The sequence below is a fragment of the Dermochelys coriacea genome, chromosome 2, assembly GCF_009764565.3.
Source record: "Dermochelys coriacea isolate rDerCor1 chromosome 2, rDerCor1.pri.v4, whole genome shotgun sequence".
NCBI classification, from domain to species: domain Eukaryota; kingdom Metazoa; phylum Chordata; order Testudines; family Dermochelyidae; genus Dermochelys; species Dermochelys coriacea.
The window spans coordinates 112,736,096-112,749,913 of NC_050069.1; the positions used below are offsets into that span (position 1 = coordinate 112,736,096).

Genomic DNA, 13,818 nt, shown 5'->3' on the forward strand with positions numbered 1-13,818 from the left:
GGAGGTTAACCAGGCTCGGAGGCCCTTTCCAGGTGGAAAGGGAATTCTCATATCTAGAAAAGTTTTTGTGCATCCCCTGTTTTCTCTCCCTCTTTTTCACCGTTTATTTTGAAGATAATTATTGAGAAGTAAATATAGCTCAATTTCTAAGGTTATTGAGAAATCGAATGAAAAATATTAATTGTTCTAAAGTTAGAGCAATAAACATCATGGGTTCATAATTCAAACATTTGGTAGAAAGTAGTACGTCAAGAAAAATAACACACCACATGTTTCCACTAAATGCTACAATTAACCATAAAGGTTTGCTGAATACACTTTTACTTTGTCAACAGATTACCTGAAGAAGTTTAAAATTTTGGGGTGAAATTAATTAGAACTGTTCCCCTCAAATGTCAGTTGTATTGGCAACAACTTGAGTCTTCTTGTGTGGAACATTTAACCCACCACTTTATAGGACAGAGTGGAATTTCTATGCAAGCCTTTTATTTTTTGGTCTTAAACTGAAAACTCGTATAACAAAATATCTGCAATTAAGAGGCTTTTAAATCGATATTGATACATTCATTGTGGGGGAGGGTCAGCACTACATTACTGGGTCATGTTACTACAGTAAAGGTGATCTTCAAAGCATGTGTCACATTGGAAGAACATTTCTTCAGTCTGTCTGGAGAGCTGCCCATGCTCTTGGCAAAAAAAAAAAAAAAAAAAAATATGAAAGACAAATCCTCAATGAAACACATTACAATATCAAATGAGGCTATACAATTGGAAATATGTCATTCAGCATTTGCCTTTCATGGCTTCTTTTTTTGTCTCACACAGGCAGAATTACAGATAATTAAATGGAGAATAACCTCCCCACAAGGCCTTTCTGACACCTTTGCCCTCTTTTTCAAAGTGTATTCTGTTGCTAGGGTTCTTTCTTTCTGATCCTGAGCTAATGCTTGGCTAGCTTTCTTCCTTCTCCCCTAATATATATTTGTGTATATATCTATATCCTCTTGTGTTGAGTCTTCCGTTATTAATTTAACCTGGCATACTTCTTGAAATATATAATTTTGGATACCTTCTCTTGCTACAGATGATTCCCTTACACATCATATTAACTTGTATTGCTGAACTGGTCTGCTGCAGACTTTCTGCTGTGCTAAATCTGCACTTCTTGGTGCCAGTTCTGCACAGCCAGAGCAGAGAATTGCAAATAGCTTTACAGACTTCACCCCTGCAGAGATACAGCTCTGAGGAGGACTATTCCAATGGCCTTTCAGATGAATGTTCTTGGCCTTCTCTGAAATGCCAAGGACACATTTTTCTAGTCTATGAGGATGAGGGGGGAGGGATAGCTCAGTGGTTTGAGCATTAGCTTGCTAAACGCAGGGTTGTGAATTCAGTCCTTGAGGGGGCCATTTAGGGATTTGGGGCAAAAATTGGGGATTGGTCCTGCTTTGAGCAGGGGGTTGGACTAGATGATCTCCTGAGGTCCCTTCCAACCCTGATATTCTATGATTCTATGGCTCTTGTTGGAGAAATTGGCTTTTGTGATTTTTGTCTATTGAGATAAGTGCAACCCTATTTGTCGAACCCATCATCACTTACCTATAAGAAATGTCTGAGACTGCTACTTTGTGGTAGCTCCCCAGCTTGGTACAGCTATGCTGTTTGGAAATGATAGGGCCTGTAAATGGTCCTTAGAAATCTGCCACTCCTAAGAAATGCCCCCCAGAAACCATTATGCATTTGGGTTTCATTTGTAGCATAAGGGTTTTGATGTGTTCAGGCATTTTCTTCTCAAGGCTATAAAATATTCATCCTTAATGGTTAGGCATTGTGTACCCTATCTTTTTACCTGCTCATTCATTTGCTTGCTTTCTCCAGTCGTTAGACTCTTGCTTACTTTGTAGTGTTTCTTCTACTGACTTCCCAAGTTCCTTTTCACTTCCACTTATGGAGAAGCATTTAATTACTTTGTCCGTTCTACCCCAGGGAATAACAGTTGTCCAGAGATACATTTTATTTATGGGCTCTACTATTTCACATGGCACCTAAAAACAGCCAGAATGTCTTAGATTTTGCTAATCTGTTTTAGTTCCTCCATCAGGTGATGGATATTTGAGGATCAGATGTGTGTTCTGCCATTGGCTACCAGTCCTTAATGGTAACTTATTCTGTTACATCAGTAGTTTTCAACCTTTTTTTCGTTTGCAGACCCCTAAAATTTTTTTGAATAGAGGTGCGGATCCCTTTGGAAATCTTACACATAGTCTGCGGGGTTTGTTGACCACAGGTGGAAAACCACTGTGTTGCAATGTTCAGCTAGTTCAGGTGAGGCTAAAAGCAACTTTTAAGGAACCAGTGTGTAGAATAACTGACTAAACCCCGAGACTGCTAGTAAATGATAACCAGTTGGCAAGTATGAGTTATAGATTAAATGGAACTGTAAAAGTAACCTGCAAAGGAGAAAATTTGTCCTTATTTGTGCTGCTTCATGATGTATAAAGAAGGTCTGAAATATTTTTTTACTTAAGATGTATTGGGATATCAGGTCCTCTCTGCCAGCTCATGTCTGCTTCCTGTTCTGTAAATTGGAAGCTCTCTCAGCCCTTGACTTTAAGGATTTGGGGTGCTGAATCAATAACACATAGCTTTTCCCTGAAACGTTGGTTAGGAGTTTGAGTTAAAATGTTGAAGAAACATTAAAGACTATGGGTAAAAATGCCTTTCCCTCTCAGTGGTCTTACTCGCCTGTTACTTGTGATGCCATCCTACTAGTCCTACAGTCATCCACAAAATTGTCCAGCAAAATCAGGCTAAAGAGGAGCTGGTGTTTCTAATGTTAAAAAAAGCAGAATTTATTTTTCAAAAAAAGAAAAAACCTTGTTCAGGCCTTTGAGTATTTTGTTTCTTTATCAGATGTTAAAACCACTTATTTTTCTGTTGCATATGTACCTTAACTGCAAGGGATAAAACCTACATGTCTACCGTGACCTGGCTTTTTGTATGTGTTCATGTGTGCTTGAATAGTTTTGAATAAAATATGCATTTAACGCAATTGCCAGTTTATTTGTTTGTTATAAATAGGAGATGTAGCAAGAGTTGTCTTCATTGGAGGATAGATGTCCTTGGGCATAGCTACAAATCAAAAAGACATTTGTTGATTCTGGGCAATATAATACCATTCTGTCTAGCCAGAAAACCAGTGTGAGATACAAACCAGTTAGGTATTTTCAGACTTGGAGATTCAAAGTTGCTTGCCCTTCCTCCCACCACCAAAGCAGGGGTAGACATTTGTAATGAGTAGCTGCTACCTTTCCTTTAGAGGCCTCACTGTCCTCTGAAGCTTACTGGCTGGTGTAGGTCTAGGTCCAAAAGAGAGATGGGATACTCGCCATTCCAGGATGAATTGTGGGTGTAGTTTAATCACAACAACTAAGATGTATTTCAACATTGGCAATAAGAAGTATTGGGACATTTCCCCAGCAATAGAAAAAGAAAAAATCAGTGTTCTAATAATTTATGATACTGTAAAAATGCACTGTGGTTCCACTTGGTCTGTGAGTCTGTTAAAGGTTTATGAAGGCTTGAAGGGTATATCTCCACTTCAATTAGACACCCCTCTATCCTACTTGATTCGCAAGAGCCCAAGATTACTCTAGACCTTCCAGACTTGCTGCAGGGCTCTTTTCTTTGCCCCTACCTGTGAGGAAATGGGAAGGCTCTGTTGTGAGATCCTAAATATCTTGATCATGTATTTTTGCTGCTGGCTTATTGCCAGCTGTTGTGGGTTTGTTGATTAAAGGTTGGAAGAAGTTACAGGAGTGGTCTATTTTATGGTTGTGTGCCTAAGAATTGTTGGTTTCAGAGTAGCAGCCGTGTTAGTCTGTATTCGCAAAAAGAAACAGGAGTACTTGTGGCACCTTAGAGACTAACAAATTTATTTGAGCATAAGCTTTCGTGAGCTACAGCTCACTTCATTGGATGCATTTGGTGGAAAATACAGAGGGGAGATGTATATACACATACAGAGAACATGAAACAATGGGTTTTATCATACACACTGTTAGGAGAGTGATCATAATCAAAAAGGCTGACAAAGGAGGTGCTGTCATCATCATGAATAGGTCAGAGTATGAACAAGCGGCTACTAGGCAGCTCTCCAACACCACTTTCTACAAGCCATTACCCTCTGATCCCACTGAGAGTTACCAAAAGAAACTACAGCATTTGCTCAAGAAACTCCCTGAAAAAGCACAAGAACAAATCTGTACAGACACACCCCTGGAACCCCGACCTGGGGTATTCTATCTGCTACCCAAGATCCATAAACCTGGAAATCCTGGACGCCCCATCATCTCAGGCATTGGCACCCTGACAGCAGGATTGTCTGGCTATGTAGACTCCCTCCTCAGGCCCTACGTTACCAGCACTCCCAGCTATCTTCGAGACACCACTGACTTCCTGAGGAAACTACAATCCATCGGTGATCTTCCTAAAAACACCATCCTAGCCACTATGGATGTAGAAGCCCTCTACACCAACATTTCACACAAAGATGGACTACAAGCCGTCAGGAACAGTATCCTGGATAATGTCACAGCAAACCTGGTGGCTGAACTTTGTCCTCACCCATAACTATTTCACATGTGGGGACAATGTATACCTTTTAAATCAGCGGAACTGCTATGGGGTACCCACATGACCCCACAGTGTGCCAACAGTTTTATGGCTAACTTAGAACAATGCTTCCTCAGCTCTCATCCCCTAATGCCCCTACTCTACTTGCGCTACATTGATGACATCTTCATCATCTGGACCCATGGAAAAGAAGCCCTTGAGGAATTCCACCAGGATTTCAACAATTTCCATCCCACCATCAACCTCAGCCTGGACCAGTCCACACAAGAGATCCACTTCCTAGACACTACGGTGCTAATAAGCGATGGTCACATAAACACCACCCTATATCGGAAACCTACTGACTGCTATTCCTACCTCCATGCCTCTAGCTTTCATCCAGATCATACCACGTGATCCATTGTCTACAGCCAAGCTCTACGATATAACTGCATTTGCTCCAACCCCTCAGACAGAGACAAACACCTACAAGATCTCTATCCTGCATTCCTACAACTAAAATACCCACCTGCTGAAGTGAAGAAACAGATTGACAGAGCCAGAAGAGTACTCAAAAGTTACCTACTAAAGGACAGGCCCAACAAAGAAAATAACAGAACGCCACTAGCCATCACCTTCAGGCCCCAACTAAAACCTCTCCAACGCATCATCAAGGATCTACAACCCATCCTGAAGGACGACCCATCACTCTCACAGATCTTGGGAGACAGGCCAGTCCTTGCTTACAGACAGTCCCCCAATCTGAAGCAAATACTCACAGCAACCACACAACAGAACCACTAACCTAGGAACCTATCCTTGCAACAAAGCCTGTTGCCAACTCTGTCCACATATCTATTCAGGGGACACCATCGTAGGGCCTAATCACATCAGCCACACTGTCAGAGGCTCGTTTACCTGCGCATCTACCAATGTGATATATGCCATCATGTGCCAGCAATGCCCCTCTGCCATGTACATTGGTCAAACTGGACAGTCTCTACATAAAAGAATAAATGGACACAAATCAGACGTCAAGAATTATAACATTCAAAAACCAGTCGGAGAACACTTCAGTCTCTCCGGTCACTTGATTACAGACCTGAGGGTAGCTATCCTTCAACAAAAAAACTTCAAAAACAGACTCCAGCAAGAGACTGCTGAATTGGAATTAATTGTATCCAGTTTGCAAATTAACTTAGGCTTGAATAGAGACTGGGAATGGATGAGTCATTACACAAAGTAAAACTATTTCCCCATGTTATCCCTTCCCCCCCCCCCCCCCACTGTTCCTCAGATGTTCTTGTTAACTGCTGGAAATAGCCTACCTTGCTTGTCACCATGAAAGGTTTTCCTCCTCCCCCCCCCCCCCCCCCCCGCTGCTGGTGATGGCTCATCTTAAGTGATCACTCTCCTTACAGTGTGTATGATAAAACCCATTGTTTCATGTTCTCTGTGTGTGTATATAAATCTCCCCTCTGTATTTTCCACCAAATGCATCCGATGAAGTGAGCTATAGCTCACAAAAGCTTATGCTCAAATAAATTTGTTAGTCTCTAAGGTGCCATAAGTACTCCTTTTTCTTTTTAAGAATTGTTGAGGAGTGCCTATGCCAAGGGATAGGTGCCCCCTTTTAATAGGTTTGTGTATAAATCTAATGAAATAAAACCATAGATTTAGGGAAGAGAGTTTCTGGATGCCGAACTACAGCTATTGGGGTGGTAGAATGTGTTTTTCTTCAAATGTTGTTCTGTTCTCTCACCCCTACCCCACAGTCAGCCTCCCACTTCCCCCCAGTAAGGCTCAGGCCTACCATGCATACTAGGAGGCTGGAATATTTTTCCTTACCTTTGGTTGCAGAGGTCCATGGTTTACCGATATTAATACTTCTCAGATGCTGATCAATTTAACGCCCAAAAAATCCTAAACAAATGTTTAATCTTGATGTTGAAACAAAGAAATTATTTAATTTCACTTACTCCGACCCACTTATTGGTATCCTCTATGTTCATATACAAAATGTAATACATAAGATATAGCATCCCATATAATGAAATCACATGAATGTCTTTGTTGGGTTGCTCAATCCTATTACAGGCTTGGCTGGGGGTAAACAGCTTCCCTCAACCTGCTTTATTAACCTAATTCTCTTTGGCTAGCTCTTCTTTTGACAGACTGACAAAAACATCTTATGTTGTAATGTCATTCATGCTTGGCTTCCATAGTAATGATGTATATCTACATATAAAAGCACTCTTCTTTTCATTTATGAAAACTGTAAAGGCTATTTGCTAACAGTTTTTGGTATAACAATACTACTGCATACATATGCATATCATATGCATATGCATACCATAGTCAACTTAATGTCCAGTGGCTTGTCATCTGAAAAGTCTGGTTACCGTTCGGTACTCTTATGGTGGCAACACGGAGCCTGGAGTGGCATAGATGTTGACTTTAAATAAAAACCTTCAGAATGAGGCATAATTGCAGGATACTGTTGTAGCTTTAGATTATCACCGGAGGCTAGGAGAGCATTTTGTTCACTGTGAAGTCGATGATAAATACACTAGACACAAGGACAGGATTTTATCCCAGAGAAAAATGTGTTTTTAAAATTACTTCTTTGAAAGCATAGTTTTTCAGTCTCTAAGACAACCATGGGCCTTCATTTTTTTAAGCTTGTTTGTTTAATACATAATGTGATACCTTGTCATGGTGTCACAAGGCAATTGATGGCATTTGCTTAATAAAACTAAATTATCATTTGTGCATAGGTATACAACAGCTAAATACAGTAGCTCTCTGTACAATACACTTATTAGACTATAATAAGTATTTTAGAGAGATTGGAATATTTTAACTTGGCATTAAAGGGTTCATGATTTTTTAACGTGCCTACCAGATCTATGGTAATAAATGGTCACATGCACATAAGGGCTATTTGTTTTTGGTAGCTGTGGGCCTTTAGAGTAAGGGAGAATGAGATCCTTATTCTGATCATAATTCAGTTACATCTGTTTGTCTTATACTAATGGAAAAGAGAAGAGATCTGTTCAATAAAGATAATTTACAGCAAGTAAACTTGTGGATGAAACTAGCTCATAATAAACTGATAAGTGAAGTGTGTCTCAGGCTGAAAAAACAAAGCCAAATAATTTAGACTCCAAAATTATTTGACTGGTCTTTAATTTGTTTTTGAGGGAAATATCAACTTAATGTAAATATAGAGTCTATTATATAAAATATGTATTTCAGTAGTTTACTAATAGGTTATAGTTTCATAATAACTGTTTCTCCACATTGTATATCTGGGACTCATTTTTGACCTCATACAATGCAATTCACATGCGAGTCATCTGTAGTTGTACATACCTACAGTAATGTGAGGTCAGAAATGCGCCCCTTGGGGTACACTTAAGAGTTTAACTTGAGTATATTCTATGTTCAGATGGACGTAGTTATCTGATAACAATAATTAGTTTATTTATTCTCTTGAATATTCACATTTGTAGCATTACTGTCATACTAAGCTTTTTATAGGCATTTTTCCTGTAAGTGATAATGAAAAGAGAATGAAGTAAATTTGACTCTTCTTCTTTCCAGGTGACTTACTGTACACTTCTCAAACGGCACAGCTAAAATCCTGGACAGCTATTGTATCCTACAGATCAATAGGGCCCTGAGCTGTGCCTTCAAAATCTGTTTGTGTATTTAGAATTACAATACTATTATATGACTGTGAAATAATGTACTGTGGTGAGAAAGTTGCATTGCAAGTCCTTCCCCCCAATACTTGTAACTCTGATATTTAATTAAAAAAAAAAAACCTACGCTAGAGGCGAGGCCTCATTACCAATCTCGGTTATTTTCTGTTTGTATTGTTCAGTTATGAATGCACAAAAAGAGCTTAAAATGTCTTTACAAGAGAGTATGTGTGCTTGTGTGAGCAAGAAATATGAGGATACTATTTATAATTTTTCATATTCTAGTGCCAAGCTAGACAGCAGGACTGTAATCTTCTCTTTCCAGAGTGTTAACTGTTCACCCCATATTGAAGATTATGAATATAATTGTGGCAAAATTGCCCCATGTCACAATTGTCTAGGTCAGTTTATGCTCTTATTATATTTGGCATGCATTCTATGTTATTGACTGTTGTTAATGCTATATCAGAATCGCTCTTGTCAGCTGCTTGTGACCGCAGGCACTGGGCTGGAAACACAGATGCATCTATTTCAGTCTTCCAAGCTTTCTCAGTGTAATGAAGTGAAGTGTGTAGAAATCTTTACTATGTGACTGTCCTGTTGTGTAAGAGAATGGGAAACTTTACTTCCAGATGCCTTACTTGAAGTAGGATGAGAAAGGCATGTAAAGAGTTTTGGAAACATTATAAAAAAATCCCTTCTCAAAACCACTTTTTGGGCTAGCATTCTGCCAATACGCACTATTTGGATGTGTCCATGCCTGCTTCAGTGCCCAATCATTTTAGTGATGAAAAATATGTGACAGATTATAATCTTAAATGCATTTTAAAAACAAAATCCAAACTCTTCCAATACTTTTCTCCATTTCACATTGGTTTGTCACTGAACTGATTTCACCCCTGCTCCTCAACCCTTCTGATCTGATATGCTTATTTGTGGTCTCTATATAAATTAGGCCTTTTTGTCTATACTAGAAAAGCACAATGGTTTAACTAGATTGATTTTTAAAACGAATCCAGTTAAAATGGTGCAAATCCCTCGTGTAGACTCACTTAAACTGATTTAACCCTTGCTTATACTGAGCGCTAAGAAAGTGTCTGGCGCTCACTGTAGACAACTTGATGAAGACCTCCACTCAATGTGGCATTGCAAAATAATTGTGGCAGGCTCGAACATCAAGACCAGCCACATTCAAAAGAATGGATAGATGTGCCAAGTCCCTCCTGAGGACTTTGAGGATTTCTAATCACATCCTGTGCTAGCATCACTCATGATAGATATACCTGAGGGGCAACTGACTGCTTAAACTTTCATGCAGGTTGCATCTGACACTGCTGCACACTCCCTGGCCATGTCTGTGGTGATGCGAAGCTCCTCCAGGCTCCAGTCATTAGGGTTACTGAGGGATGTTCAAACAGTTATGGAGGATCTTCCCTTCAAGCTCTGTGATCTTTTCAACTCCAAGACCAATGAGGCCCTCGGTTTGTTAAGACTCTCTGGCTATCATGGGCTTTTTGGACTTGTACACTTCAGCCCCAAGGAAAAAGCAGGCCAGGCCTCATAGCTGCTTCAGACAATTCCCTCTGCCCTCAGTACTGTAAGCCATAGAGGGAACTGGAACCAGTGAGGAAGAAACGAATTTGAGCTGGTGATTCTCCTGCCACTTCCTCAGCTGCTAGGCATTCCGCATCTTCCTCTTAGCAGCAGGTTTAACACCACTGAGAGCCTGGCAAAACCTACAAAGGGTCTATATGCCCATTCTCCCTCACCCTCTTTTTTTTTTGGCAACTCTTTTTGGTCTTTTTTTAAGAGGCCTGGGCGGGAATCAACAAGAAAATCTGGTAAATTTGTTAGTCTCTAAGATGCCACAAGTACTCCTTTTCTTTTTTGTATTTGAGTGTTTTCCCTTTGCACTTTGCTAGGAGTATATTATCTTTTCCTGACAGTTGTGGACTGTGCCACAGTCCTCTGTGCCTTTTGTCACTTTCAGACCTGATCACTGTATATTTAAGGAGATGCAGAATGTGATAGTCAGTTTACTTAGCAGTTTTATACTTCAGCTATAGCTGCCCTGGCTTTGATTCATTTCAGGTTTTAATTCAAGGTGTTTTGTTTACATTCACTAACATTGGTTATCTGATGTACTGGGGTTTTTTTTATGATAAAGAACATTGTATAAATGGGGTTGATTGGAATAATAGGAGAACTAATTTTTTTTTTCTAGTAGGGAAATATATAGTGACCTTCCAAATACAATAATGGTTTGGCAGGGTGGGAAGATGAATGGAAAGCACCTTCCAAATGCAAGTGAGCTGACAGCCCAGGAGGTGATTTTCTTGACTCCAACACTTCAGGTTGCTGGTATTGACATATGGCATCTCTCCAGAATAAATATTACTTTTGGAAAAACTACTTAAATTCTTTCATAATGGTTAACTTACTGAAAATAGGGCCCCAAATGATATGTTTAATTTAGACTTCTCTGGAGTTTACAGACTGTAAATTTTATCATTTGCATTTTAAAAATTAAAATGCAAAGCAAAAATTGAAAATGAGTTAAAGCCACACTTCTGTACTGAATGTCTCCAGTGAGGATATTCTGCATGTAAATAAAATCTAATTAAGGTTTTAAAATATTTTCTCCTCCATGTGACATCCTCTTGAATATTCCTGAAGGGAGCCCAAAATGCATCATTTTTTGACATCACAAATGCTTTAGAAGTTTCATGCCAGAAATCTCATTGCAACTCATTTGTTGATGTCCTTCAGTTTGAGACCTTCAGTGACTCAGGAATCATTTAAGGGGATTTATTAAAAAAAGGGAAGTGAAAATTTAAACACAGTTGTTTAACTTATTGCTGTGCTGTGTTTGCCATGCAGACTAGTTAGTGAGGGTATTAAACACATCTTAAGCTTAACTCCATTTAATTTTTTTTTGGTGTTCTGTTTTTTTTCTTTTTTTAATCTTACTTTATTTTTCCCTACAGTGAAATTCAGGCTTCTGTTTTTATAAGGGATGTTAAAAAGTAGTGTTTAAAAATAACACACACACCTACCTACCTGCAGCTCTCCAACCATGTAGCCACCATGTATTTGCTTTTGACTCCAAGTCAAGAGAAATGTAGTGCAATCTAAAAATGTAATGACTAAGTACAGACTTTGAAGACAAGGCAGGTGGTGGTATAAGGGAGCCCTTGAATTAGGTTGTTTTGAAAGGGCCAGCTAGAGCTTCTAGAGTGGAGTCAGAAGTCCCAAAATGTTTGAGAATCTAATAAGAGATGATGTGTCATACCCGCTCACAGTGTCAATGGGAGCACTGAATAAATGGGCAGAAGAGAATAGAGGGCCTTTTCCCATCTCAGTACCTGTTCGTATACAGCAGGCTGCGTGGGGATGAAAGTTCCTTTCTGATAGTCTATTTACTTTCAGAAGGCTGCTTTGCAGATGTGCATAGTTGAACACTAGGGAGTGTGATCATTGTATTGATAGTGCTGCACAATGCTTTCCTGGCAATGGCAGTGTCAAATGGACTGTGATCATACAATGTTTGTGATTGGTTTTGAACTGTTGTTACTAGGTAACCATTAGTGCTGCTACACGGTATGCAGATTGCTGCTGCTTGGCATGCCTTGGAGGGAGACAAAAAGAGATTCAAGCAGGAGGCTAAAATGAAATTGGGGAAGGGTGGGTTAGAGAGACTGAGGGAAGAGAGTGCTACTAGCAGTTGCCTGGTGGAGACAAATCTCTGAGACAAAACTGCTCATGCCATCTGCAGGAGTATTTTGTTGGCTTGGAAAAAGGGGTGGTATTCTCACAGTCAAAACTGGAATTTCTGCAGTGATCGATTCTTAAAACCTTACCTAAATATTGGAAAAAATAGCTGTTGCTAGTTTAATAACCCTAAGTGTGATAGGTTGTAGTGTGCTGCTGTTCTACTGGTGCTTCTGAGCCTCAAGTCTTAGGTCAAATCATGTTGTCCTTATGTGAGTAAGATGAGCAAAATTTGGTAATTAGTCTACATATGTAGGGCTAAATGCCATTTTCCACCTATGTTGCTCTGCTGCCTAGGGTGCTCTTCAAGTGGAGATAGGAAGTCACGGAGGGGGAAGGTGATTGTGGTATATTCACTCCTATTTTGTGTAGTTTTGTCTCATCAACTGCAGCCACTATAGCTGAGCGGGACTTGGCTAGGCAAATAGGAGAGTCAAGGGAAACAGACCTTATATTATCACACCTTTGAGACTTACAATGCTTAACACATCATAAATTGCAATGGTTGGAAGCAGCAGAATGAAGAGGAGAAATAGAAATTGTCCACATAATTTATTTTTATACTGATGCAGAGATTTATGCAAATTACCCCTATTAATGCCTGTTACAATAACTTGTATAAATTCTGTAACACAGAGCTGAAATTATGCTGCTAAAATTATGCATTTTTAAGGGATGGGAAAAAATTTTCAGTGTGATCCCCAAGCGCTTTACTTCACCCTTTGTACACTGATTTGGAATGGACATTTGCAGTTCTCCACTAAGCTAAAGATCTGCAGATTCATCAGTTTCTAACTGGAATACCTGCTCTGTTCATTCCTTCTGGGGCATCTGGCACTGTCCACTATTGGAAGACAGGATACTGGGCTAGATGGACCTTTAGTCTGACCCAGTAGGGCCGTTCTTATTACCAGGGATGCTCATTTTTGCAAGGAAAGAGTTTTGGAGCCTTGTGTTTGCTCTTGGTATCCTATGTGAATTTTCTCCTGGCCTGTTCAGTATTATTAATGCATATTTTGAACATTCTGTACTGTTTGTTTCACCCTTACAGGACTTCTCACTAATGGCTCATCGAAGGGATTAGGACCAGGATCAGAACAGTCAGAGAACGAGAAGGACGATGCATCGCAAGTGTCCTCAACTAGCAATGATGTTAGTTCTTCAGATTTTGAAGAAGGACCATCAAGGAAAAGGTTAGTGGCTTTCACAGTTGCCAACTTTCACGCAGTAAATAAGCACCCCGATTTTCACAAGAAGCCAAAAATCAAGCTAATCCCATTTCAAAACAAGGCCAAAACAAGCCGATCACGAAGAACCCCAACACTCTGACTAGATCCCCCCAGCATGCAGTCTGGGACTGGGTGGGCTCAGTATGTACCCCTGACTTTCTCCCCCCCCTCACACTTTGCCCCAACTTACCCGCCCTGCTAGGAGCCGATCCAAAAAAAAAAGCTACAAGCCAAAAACTAACCAAAAAGCAACTCACAAGCCGCTTAAGCCAAAACCAAGCCCAATTTCTGCATTTTTTTAAGATGTTTGGCATGTCTGGTGATGGTTAAGAACTCAAATAATGTTTTAAGAGTAGCATTGAACGTATGCCAAAATCTCCCATACCATAAACAGATTTTCGGGTGTAAAGTGTTTCATGCAGCTATAGGGATAAGTTTGCATTTTGGGTTCATTGTCTTGCATCCTTTACAAAGCTGGTGTTCTGTACTTTAGCAGC

The 13,818-nt window shown here is 39.8% G+C and overlaps 1 protein-coding gene across 1 annotated transcript in view; it reads left to right on the top strand.

Moving 5' to 3' along the window:
- Positions 1 to 13,818, top strand: part of JARID2 (jumonji and AT-rich interaction domain containing 2) — a 315,117-nt gene that overhangs the window by 161,105 nt on the left and 140,194 nt on the right. The window contains exon 3 of the mRNA XM_038389592.2: positions 13,144 to 13,285. Coding sequence (XP_038245520.1) covers positions 13,144 to 13,285 — 142 coding nt within the window. The remainder of the gene's footprint in view (positions 1 to 13,143; positions 13,286 to 13,818) is intronic.